Source organism: Amaranthus tricolor, chromosome 4 (assembly GCF_026212465.1).
Source record: "Amaranthus tricolor cultivar Red isolate AtriRed21 chromosome 4, ASM2621246v1, whole genome shotgun sequence".
Classification (NCBI taxonomy): domain Eukaryota; kingdom Viridiplantae; phylum Streptophyta; class Magnoliopsida; order Caryophyllales; family Amaranthaceae; genus Amaranthus; species Amaranthus tricolor.
The window spans coordinates 28,903,895-28,916,273 of NC_080050.1; the positions used below are offsets into that span (position 1 = coordinate 28,903,895).

The following is a 12,379-nucleotide window of genomic DNA, read 5'->3' on the forward strand; positions in this document are numbered from 1 at the left end:
ATATTTTAAAAAAAAAAATGCCAAGCAAAAAATTTGTTGATAATGTCAGCGAGATAAAAAAGACTACTTATTTTGCGCTTTGATAGGTAAGGTACAATATTTCATCGACAAAGAGACTTTTTCAACTCGAGGCTTGGATGCAACAGTTGAGATCGTAAGTGATTTTTTAAAGATAAAAATATTTTGTAATAAAATTATTTTATACACATATTAAATATTATCACATATATTTCATTGATAGATAAAAAAAAAGTGTTTATCACTAAAAAGTAATATATGTTGAACCAAACAACATTTAAAAATATTTGCCCATAAATTGGAAGCATAATATTAAAGCTCAGTTGAGTTTTGAGGACAATAAAAAATGTAATGTGTTATTGGGTGTTTAACAATTAGTTGGTCATTTGTTGTTGCTTGTTTAATTAGCTTATAGTATTGACTTATTTATCAGTTTGTAAGACTGTAACTATAAATCATTGTTAATAGAAATATTTTTTCGAAATTATTTATTTATTGTTGATTGTTCAAATTAAAAATGAGTCAACTAAAAATCAATAAAGATATATTATTCAAATAAACAAGCTTTTAAATATGTTAACTTAAACAACAACTATAAGCAGGTTTATAAACTAAACTTACTTTTATTTATCCAAAAAGTCAAAATTTAAGCAAATGTAAAATAAAATTAATTGTCTAAACCCATCCATTGTATCATCAATCATGGTGGTTGCGGGTCAATTGGTCAGCAAAGCCTCCTCCAAAAGGGAAAATGGATAAAATGAATAAGGCCCAAATATTAATACAAATTCACCAAAAAGTTTGATATTCCAAACAGAGGCCAAATTTAGGTAGGGCAGGATATGGGACGTTTTCCCTCCAATTTTTTTTATTTAATATATAATCCTAATATTATGAGACCATTTCATTATGAGACAGTTACATGCAAGCAATTCACTAGTAAAATTGTAAAAATACATTAAAAAAATAATATCTGAATTCACACTTGTACAAAAAGCTGTTTTTTTAAATAGTTTGGGCTGATCCAATTTAATCCTCTTACAATAAAACGCCTTCAATAAAGAATTAATAAATATTTAAATAATGACAAGTTAATAATTCCAATAAAAATCATTAATTCTTTGTTTTATGAAAATTATCATATATTTTTTTTCAGTATGTTTCATAAAAATTATCTCATTTTTATTTTTTAGAAGACTTACTAATTTTTTAATTTTCATCCACGCGTTCAGTTTTTATTTTCATCTCATTTATCTATCTCTCCTACTTTTTATATAAAATACTAATTTATTATTTTTTATTTTTCCATAAAAATTGATAGGATAGAGAGTGCATGAATTTTGATCTTCTTAATTTTTATTAGAATTTCGCCAATATATTAAGGACGCCGCATAAATAAATTTCGATATATGGAAGTTGAAATGCTAATTGCTATTGCTAATGCATACACTGACCTTTGCAATGACGCAAACCTACGTTTTTATTCATCATGATTCATTTGGCCATTGCTTGACAAAAGTGACTTAAAGCATGTCCAATGAGGCGATAAAATTCATGATCATAACAATTTATCAACTCACAAATAGGAAAGTTATCCTCTCATTACAAAACTATTACCTCAAACCACTCTTAATAGTGTTCTACACTATCCCTCTCATCCACTTTAACTAACTTTTTATCTGAGAATTTTTAACATAAAAATATATAATTCTATCAATCAGAAAATAAAAAAGTATCCTTATCAGTTTTTAAATAATAATTTATATAGAATTAGAAAAAAAATAAAAAAATTTAAAGCATGTTAAAAGATAGCAAAATGGGTCTCTAATTATAAAATATAAAATTTTATGACTATGATATATATATATATATATATATATATATATATATATATATATATATATATATATATATATATATAAACCCTATTTAAAAAAAAATATTTGGACAAGTGTCAACTCCTAATTTGTTTGGGGAACAAAGTTATATCTTAAAAAATTTTCACTCATAGTGTATTTCTATAGAAAGATAGAAAGTATTACTTTATCTCAATTAAGTAGCATAATCTAGATTTTAAAAATATGAGATTAAAGAGCAATTTACAAAATGTCAACGAATTCAGAAAATTTGATAATTGGATTTTAAAAGCTGTCGAAAAAAATTAGAGAACCCAATAGTGGTGAATTTTCATTGTTATACCAAAGACTGATTGACTAAAGATAATTTAAGATTAAAGTGTCCTTAAAAAATGATAAGATTAAATGTCAGTCATAAAGGATCAACAATAAATTGAGCTTTGATACCATAATAAAATTTAGAAAATGAGCCTTGACAATCCAAACATAGAGATAATAGGTAACCCACATACAAATTTAAAGGATTTCACTATTAAAACTAATTGTTGAAAGAATAGATTGGTTGTCATTCTCATTAGATGGAATTATGTTATATACAATAATACAATCTATAATTTAGGAAACGAAATATTTATTCAATATTGATTATACAAATTATTCTATCAATCAAAAGATATTATTCTAACAATAGTATTAGGAATTACTCCTCAATCACATAAAGTAGCATATTTTTTTCGTTTTCTTCAATGTGAAACAATTTATATGAGGATAATAATAAACATTTTACTTGAAAATGCCAATGACTATATCCTAATATAAATGTCTGGTTAACAAAAGTTTTAATTTTCCTAATCACAAGATTTCTCCAGCTTCATAATGTTATTGAGAAATACTGAATAATCATGTGATTTTTTAATAAAAGTTGATAGATAGTCAAATAATTGGAAAATTACGTTATTAAAGCCACTATCACATCATGTTAAAAAGTCAAACATAAAATATTCATATCGAGAATACTCTAATATACCATCTAATAAACCAAAACTATCAATATATAATGGTTAAAGGTCAATCTCTATCCAGTGTCGGTTTCTGACAATTTTTGGACTCTACGCGAAAAATAAAAAAAGGCGCTTAGTTATTGACTTAACTGAGAAACCTAATGCTACAAGTTCGATTCATGTTAGATGTTGCTTATGTAAATACTAATTTATTTATAAGAATTAATTCAATTTGAGCCCTTTATAAATTGAACCTTAAGCGGTTACACTTCAAAATTACCTTTATAAGCGACAATCTTTTTCTTTCGAGATCTGTATTTAACCATGATCAACTTTATGTTGATAAATCTGGAGTTAGCAGCATAAGTGGAATAAATATATGAATCAATAAATACTCATTAAGCAAATCAAATTTGTAATCAAAATGATATTATCTTGTTAAGGGATATTTTAAAATACTTAACACATTATTTTAACAAATATATTAATTACTATGTAAGATAATAAGATTTGTAATCAAACTAATAACTAATGTATGTTATGTTAGGATATATCTTAAAAATTTTAATATATTGTTTTAATTATTTGAATTCCAATGTTTATTATTTTTTTATTTATTTAAATTAATTTGTAGTATGCATGCTAAATATGTATTTTTATTTTAATTACTTTATTTAAAATAACTTGGGTAAAAAATTAGAAACCATACAAACACAACACAAATTGTTATAAGAGATGGTCTCTCACAAGAATAGTTGAAAACACAAATTATTTTATAAGACTATTTCACTGCGAGATGCGCCTAAATAGCCTAATAATAAAACTATTAAGGGAAATTCCACGTAGTAACTTTAAGTTTTTTATTTTGTAAACAAACGTTTTTTATAATCCGCACGATAGACAAATGTTAAGTTATTTGTTAAATTAAATACTTATTTCAACCAAATTTTCGAAAAAGTGCTCCTTAAGGGTACCGAGGCTTTTGTTCTTACAGAAAAAGGTTGTTATAGTGGATAATAATAAATTAAATTTAACAAAAATCTTAATATAAACTTTTAGAAAATTCCACGTGATAACCCTGAACTTTCGACTTTTCCATGTCGTATAAATTTTTTGCTAATCCATGTGGTAACCTTAATCTTTCAACTTTTCCACGTGTTAGAACAAAGAGAAGATTTTTGTTAACTTTACGTTATTTTTATCCAACATATAATAACCTTTTTTAAAAAACAAACGTCGTAATCACCTTAATTGACTATATATATTGAAATGAAGTCAAAATTGTTGAGATTTAAGTGTGACTTGAGTGCACAATTAAAGTGTGCATTCATGTGTGATCTTTGGGATGGAATCCTATGGGAGTATGTTAATTGGTGAATTAAGTGTATGGGTTAATGTATGAGTTATGGTGCTTTGATGATAGTACTTAATCATGGATTTTAAGGTGAATTATTAATGAAGAAGTCAAATAGTTTATGGTGTTGTTATAGATGCTCGAACAAGGCATGATTGAATCACTTGTTGCCTTGAACGAGCAAGGCAAACTGCTGAAATCAGTAGCTTCTGTTAAGCAACGCTCGAACGAGCACTTCATTCCCCTGCAGACAGTAGCCTCGACTCAGCTATGCTCGAAAAAGCCTTTAAGATGCTCGAACGAGCACTTTGGTCAGCAGCAACATTAGATCCCTTGTGTGATCGTTTCATTTACTTGGGCTGGTTATAATGTATTTGTTGTGATTGGTGTGACTTGAGTGCACATTTGATGAGGTACATTCATGTGTGACCTTTGGGATGGAATCCCATGAATGTGTTAATATGGATGTATTAAGTTAAGTTTTGATGATTGATTTATAATGATGATTAAGTGTAGATTAATAAGGTAATGAAGTGTGAGAGTTATAGGACTTAATGAAGAAGTGCAAAGGACTTGGTTTATGTTTGATTTATTGAAACTCGATCAGAATTCTGACAGAAGAAGCAGAATGGTCGCTCGACCGAGCGAGCCTTATTGATTGATCGAGCGAGCAAACAGAATGCATCCAGAAAGGGTCTGTACTCCGCTCGACCGAGCTCTCTGTTCCAGTCGAGCGGTTCCTCTGATGTGCCTAAGATGATGTTTTCGACCTTTCAAGTTCTTGGAGAAGTTTCATGTCATTCATTATTCAATATTAATTCTGTATTTAGTGAGCTAATGACATTTATGTACCTAGTACTATATATAGGGAGCTCTCAATCATCAAATGGACATCCACAAAAATACACCCCAAGCCAAACACTAGCCTATATCTCTTCTCTATTGTAATTCTCCATATTTGAGAGTTCTTTGAACTCCTTTTGATAATATAAGAGATACTACACACCGGAGGACGTAGCCTTAGTTGGGTGAACCTCGTTAAATCTTTGTGTCGTTTTATTGCTTTATTTTCTCCTACAAACATTGATATCGTTGATAGCGTAATTTGTTTGTCACTTAAACTTCATACACTCGATCTTGGTAATATTGGAGTTTGAAACACATCGTTCGAACTCTAATACATCGTCGTTTTCAGTATTTATTATTAGCTTTAAGTTATGCTTGACGCATTAATTGTAATTAGCACTATAAATAGAGAGCTCATTAGCCAACCAAAACACATCAAACACAACCCCAAGCCTAAACACATAACTTTACATTCTCTTACATCATTTGTAATACTTCATTGTAAGAGTTGTATTATTCAATTGTGATAATATAAGCAAATAACTACACACCACGGAGGACGTAGTCATCATTGGGTGAACCCCCTTAAATCCTTGTGTTCTTTTGTAATTTTATTTTCATCAAACGTTTGTTAGTTCATTGAAATCGTTATCGTTCATCAACGTATTTTGCATCGTATCGATCTTAGTAATTATTTCAGAAATAAATACTAAATTTAACCAAAAATTTATCAAACTTAAGAATCTCAAAATCACCAAGCAGATTTAAAAAATATTTGTAAAAAAACAAAAAAAATAAAAAATAAAGTCGCCGTATGAAATTTCGGTTAACTTTTTGTTTTGAGTTTTAACCGTTAGCTAAAAAACTCGTTTGGAAAAGGAATATACCGCTTTGCGTAACAAACCCTAAATTCCAACTCCCTTAAACCTCTCAGCCGCAGCCTCTTTCTTATTCTCTGGCCTCTCATCACGATTTCCACCCCTTTAATAACTGATTCTGCTAAGGCCTTTGGTATTTCCTTCCCTTCTCTTTTTTTTTCTCCATTTTTATTCAAAGAATTTAATCTCCATTGATATTCATTTTCTCTTACTACTCTTGTTCAGATCCATTCTATTACAGGGCGACGCAGTTTCAGTCCAATCATGGCTCTGGTATGCTATCCGTTCGTCATTGATACTTATGAATGATGATCAATTATGATCTTTTTAGTAAATTTTATTTTATTCGCTCATTTTTTATCATCGTTTTGGATCTGTTTTTGTTGATGTTATTGTTTTTTCAAACTATTATTGCCATGCTTAAATCTCAAATTAAACTTTTGGATGTGGTGTAGAAACAGATTTTGAGATTCATTTTATGTTTGATGTCTTCCTGATTTTGTATTTATTTGTGTTTTATTAATTTTTTTGTTTGAATGATGGATTTATGTTGATCGATCTCATTTTCAGGATTTGATTGCTTGTGTTATTGTAATTGTATCGTATTACTTTGAATTCTGATTATTTTCCGTTTGTGTAAGATTATACATTGAGAATTCAACATGCTAATTGCTGTTGTAGTTCAACCATGTATAGAGATTTCTTTCTTTGAATTAGTAAGAGATGATATCAATCGTTTAAACATACTATTTGCACCTTTTGATTTTATTGGGGTAGATCAGCATCACTTGATTCGCTAATCTCCTCTCTGTGAATCGAAAAAAATGAATTGTGGTCGGGTTTAGGGTGGATCAATGTTGTGAAATAAAAGAATGATACCTACTTAAATCTAGATCATTTGTTTGGCGTTTAGAATTTTGGATGTTATGTCCTTTACACTGATGCAGAAACACTGATGTTTTTTCATAGGTCTTACATTCAGGATTGCCAAACAAGAATGCCTTTAAGGCACTTATTGCGGCAGAATATAGCTGTGTAAAAGTGGAGGTTGTCAAGGATTTTCAAATGGGTGTAACCAACAAATCCCCTGAATTTCTTAAGATGAACCCAATTGGAAAGGTAGTCTCTTTGTCCTATTTGAATTTAATTGTCTCTTGTAAACGTGTTTTGTTTTAATCAGCGAAATTCCTGTCTTCAGGTGCCGGTTTTGGAGACTCCTGATGGTCCTATTTTTGAGAGTAATGCCATTGCAAGATATGGTCAGTTATTTCTCACTTATGGCATTTTATATGTAATTGCTTTTGATTAATGATTATTCTTCATATTTATAGTCACGCGATTGACGGCTGATAATCCTCTTTTGGGCTCTTCTCCAATTGAACTTGTAAGATTTAAGCTTAATTTGATGAATGTTTTTTCGTTTAAATTTGAATGTGTGGTTATATGATTATATTCACTTATATATCTTTTTTTTTTTGTATTCGTTTTGTTAGGCTCATGTTGAGCAATGGATTGATTTTGCTTCCCTTGAGATTGATGTACATATTGGTCGTTGGTTGTATCCAAGATTAGGTTGGGGTGTATATCTTCCTCCGGTAAGTTATAATTACTGTACTTTTGCAAGGTCAAAAAGTTGTTGATGTTGCTAATGTTGTATCTTTTTTATCTTGAAGGCTGAAGAAGCTGCCATTGCTGCATTGAAAAGGTCCTTGGAAGCATTAAGCACTCATCTTGCGACCAATACTTATCTAGTTGGTCATCGTGTCACATTGGCTGATATCATCATGACTTGTAATTTGTATTATGGATTCAGCCGAATCTTCACAAAGAGCTTCACTTCTGAGTTCCCTCACGTCGAAAGATACTTTTGGACTATGGTTAATCAACCAATTTTTAAGAAAGTTTTGGGTGAGGTAAAGCAAGCTGATTCTGTTCCAGCTGTTGCTAAAAAGCCTGTTCAGCCTGCAAAGCCCAAGGTTAAGGAGGAGGTTAAGAAGGAGGCACCCAAGCCTAAAGAAGAGGCACCTGCAGCACCAGTAGAGGAGGAAGAAGCACCCAAGCCAAAGGCAAAGAATCCACTTGATCTTCTTCCTCCTAGTAAGATGATTCTTGATGAGTGGAAGAGACTCTACTCGAACACCAAAACCAATTTCCGTGAAGTGGCAATTAAAGGTATTGTTGATTTTGACATCTATCGTGTTATAAGCCTTGTTATGTTTATCCTTGATACCATTTCTTACTATATTATTTTTCCCTTTTCAATCTATGTACATGTTTGCCTTGATTGGTAGCTGTTGGTGACAAATTTAGTTGTCTTTTTAGATAATGATGTGAAGTTTTGTGACCTTTTCTATAGCCATTGCATGACTTTTATGTTAAGTTTGTTGAGAAACTTATGTGAAAGCATTTCGGTTTGAATCAGCTGTTTCAGATCTACACTCCCACCCTTTTTCCTGTTTTTTCCGTTGGGTGTAGAAGTGTTGACATATGGTGACTTGCACTCAAAATTAGAAGCATTAGCTTGTGGTTGTCCGGTAGCTACCTGGAGCTTTTAAAAGTTTCATGCCTTTGTCCAAAATTATAGAAGAACTATCTATTTAGATTTGTTCTTCATATACCCATTGAATTTGTAAATCAGAATCCTTATCTTTAAACAAAGATAACTTTGAATTTAACTTTGCAAGTAGTATAAGAAACACCTTTGTTTGATGGTTCTTGACCCTTATAGATCAACTTTCAAGTATTAAAGTCCAATTTAGTTTAGCGTAAGTGGATGTTAATCTTCCTCTCAATATGTTTATCTGTCTATGTCTAATATTTTTACTCTTAACATCTCAAGTTTTCAACATTGTCGAAAACAATCCAACAGTTCACTCATTCGCTGCAAAGGATTCCACCTTCCACCTTTGGATTATTATCTAACAATTCAACTTTTGCTATGTATTTGCTTCCACTTATCTGAACCACCATAGCCCCACCTCCCATCCCTCCAACATCGGGTATCTGGGAGCAAATACACATTAAAGATGAGATTATTAAAAATTAATCAATCGGTGTTATTAATCATAGCGTATGCGTGAAAGGTTTGATTATGTTGGACAACTTTTCCAAAGTATTACATAAGTTGATGCACATTTAATTGTCATCATTTGGAGAGAGTTTCCATGCTTATATTGCCAAATAGTGGAATTTAGAGTAGTAGATCATATAAACACATAAAACAAATTTTATAGTTGATGAATACTCTGAATTGGTTGGACATTTAGACCTTTGGTCTCAATCATAAGGACACTTCTATTTGAATTGAAATGAGTTATGCATGATTACTTGCAAGCCTTACAAGTTAATTGATTTTTGCAGGATTTTGGGACATGTATGACCCAGAGGGTTACTCTCTGTGGTTCTGCGATTACAAGTATAATGAAGAGAACACCGTGTCTTTTGTTACAATGAATAAAGTTAGCGGATTCTTGCAAAGAATGGATCTTGCTCGTAAGTACGCATTTGGAAAGATGCTTGTAATTGGTGCAGAACCACCATTCAAAGTGAAAGGTTTGTGGCTTTTCCGTGGTCAAGAAATCCCTCAATTTGTGTTGGATGAGTGCTACGATATGGAGCTGTATGAATGGAGGAAGGTAGACCTCAGCGATGAGGCCCAGAAGGAACGCGTTAGTCAAATGATTGAAGACGCTGAACCTTTTGAGGGAGAACCTCTACTTGATGCCAAATGTTTCAAGTGATTCAATAGTTTGTTTAGATGATTGAGCGAGTCATGTAGTTTCGGGATTTATTAATGTGTTGCCTTTTGATTAAATTGGCAGAGTCGATGACTATTTTTTGCTAGTTTTCTATATGATCTTTTGTTTTCTAATGGTTTTTCGGGATCTTGCCAAGAACAAAATTTCGAGTTCGTTATGAATTTTTTTCTTGACTATATTTTTAAATGGCAAAAATTGTAGTTGTTTCTTATTTAGTATTTTAATTTGCTTTCATGGAGATATTGTTTCCGCTTAAGTATTCCACTAGAAGTTGGGATTAGGAACGGACATGGGTGTTGGATATTAAGGGTTAAAGATCTGATATGACCCTAATTTAAGTGTTTGATTCGCCTATTTTGAATCTAAGGGTTCAGATTGGATTTGAGTTTATAAAGTTCAAGTCCATACTTTTAAGACTCATATGAACTTTATAGACTCATATTCGAGAAAATTTTAATAAAATAAAATTATTTAACAACTTAATTTCAAAAATAGGTTTCAGGAAAACTTAATTTTCAAAATAAGTGTCCGTATATCCAAATCTAGCCTTGGAGTAAGTCGCTGTTACTAACAGCGAAAGACAAAAAAAAAAAATTAAAAGTCATAAGTTGCTTTTACTAACAGCGACTTAGGGAGTTGACCAGTCAACTCCTTAAGTCGCTGTTAGTTACAGCGACTTTAAGGTTAACTGATCAACTCCTTAATCTCGTAGGTTGGAATGAGGAAGTAACTGAGAACTGAAAACTTAAAATTCATTAAGTCGCTGTAACTAACAGCGACTAAAAAAAAAATTTTTTTTTTAAGTCGCTGTTAGTAACATCGACTTACTCCAAAGCTAGGTTTGGATGTACGGACGCTTATTTTGGGAATTAAGTTTTCACGAAGCTTATTTTTGGAATTAAGTTGTTAAAACATCTTATTTTATTCAAATTTTCCATATTCGACCCATAAATCTTTTTGTATTTTTTAAAATTATAAAAAAAAAAACTATTATTTGTATTTGTTTGCTTGATTTGGAACTTTATTATATTTGAAAATTGTGTAACTTAAAACTTTGTCGATATATATAACTTGAATTGTGGTCATTGTATTTGTATTTTATAGATCAAAAGACTTAATAAATATTTCGTTTAAAGAATTTTAAAGGTCACAAAGTTTCATATATTTGATCGCTTAATTAGTATAAAGTGATAAGAAATTCTTATTAGTTAAAATTGTTTGAGTTGAAAATGTTAAAATTATTATTTATATGAATTGAGGAAAATTACATAATTTATATTTTTAGAAATAAAAAAGAAAGTTTTGGACCAAAATCTCAATTCTAGAATCTAGACCTATAAAACTTAAAAGGGTCTAGTTTGAGTTTAAAGTTTTCAGTTTTTATAAATTTGGGTCAAATTTAAAAACTAATTGGACCTATTTGAATCCAATTTAAAAGTGACGACTCGTCACATCTTCATTGTCTTAGGATTGGGACTTCGGAAATCGCAACGAGTTTAAATTATATTTTGTTTATGTACGTAGGTATGAATTAACATTCAAGAAAATCAATAAGAAAAGTTCTCTTCTGCTCTTTTGTGCTTTTCATCACTGTAGTTACAGTGTATTCAGTTTTAGATACTTCTAATTTTTTTGTTAATACGAAAGTGTTTTAGGAGGAAATATTCAAAAATGTTTTTCCCGATCTTTAAATTTCGCCATTCTTTTCATTTTATCGCCACTCCTGAAAAAATTACGTATTTGCCCCTGAATTTTTAAAAAATTACAATTTTGCCATTAAACTTAAAATAACCTATATATACCACAATCTCACTAAAATTTTTCTTACCACACTTAAAAACCAACTTACAAAAGCAAATTGTTGGAGAAAAAACTAAGTTCAATCCGCAAACAATTAATCGAGGTAATTTTTTTTCGAATGTAATTAATTAAAATTTACAAACGAAAAAATAAATAAAGTTGAACCGCCCAGATCTGGGCAATTGGACCCCGGTTCAATCGCCCAAAAAGTGGCAATTGAACCGGGGTCCAATCGCCCAGATCTGGGCGATTCAATTTATTTATTTATTTTTTTTTTTTCGTTTGTTTTTGAATAATTATTATAATTTTTAATTATATTATTATTATTATTATTATTATTATTATTATTATTATTATTATTATTATTATCATTTTTATTACTGTTATTATTAATAATTTTATTATTAAAGTTATTATTGTTGTGATTGTTATTATTTTTATTATTAAATATATATTTATGTTTTGATTTTTAATTTATTAATGTAAATATGTTTGTTATAATTATTATCATTATTTTTATTTTTAATAACTTTTTTATATTATTTTTATTATTATTGTTATTATTGTGGTTTTTTTTCGAATGTAAATTATTTAAATTTTATAAAAAAAAAATTAAAATGAATCGCCCAGATCTGGGCGATTCATTTTAATTTTTTTTTTCGTTTCTTTTTGATAATTATTATTGTTATTTTTAATTTTATTATTGTTGTTATTATTATTATTATTATTACTGTTATTATTATTAATTTGATTGTTATTATTTTTATTATTAAATTATTATTTTTCTTTTAATTATTAATTTATTATTTTAAATATGTTTATTATAATTAATATTATTATTATTAATAAACTTTGTATCTTTTCTTGA

At 29.4% G+C, this 12,379-nt stretch overlaps 1 protein-coding gene across 2 annotated transcripts; it reads left to right on the forward strand.

Annotated features, from left to right (window-relative positions):
- The first annotated feature begins 5,898 nt into the window (after positions 1–5,898).
- Positions 5,899–9,906, forward strand: LOC130810048 (elongation factor 1-gamma 2-like). Of its 2 annotated transcripts, XM_057675973.1 has the most exons (8): positions 5,899–6,086; positions 6,179–6,226; positions 6,923–7,072; positions 7,152–7,212; positions 7,285–7,337; positions 7,447–7,548; positions 7,627–8,125; positions 9,314–9,906. In XM_057675973.1, exons 2-8 carry the CDS (start codon positions 6,218–6,220, stop codon positions 9,691–9,693), a joined length of 1,254 nt encoding a protein of 417 aa, XP_057531956.1. In that variant the 5' UTR covers positions 5,899–6,086; positions 6,179–6,217; the 3' UTR covers positions 9,694–9,906. The 2 variants fall into 2 exon arrangements, with proteins under 2 accessions (XP_057531956.1, XP_057531957.1); XM_057675974.1 differs by having other exon boundaries at positions 5,899–6,226.
- The last annotated feature ends 2,473 nt before the right edge of the window (positions 9,907–12,379 follow it).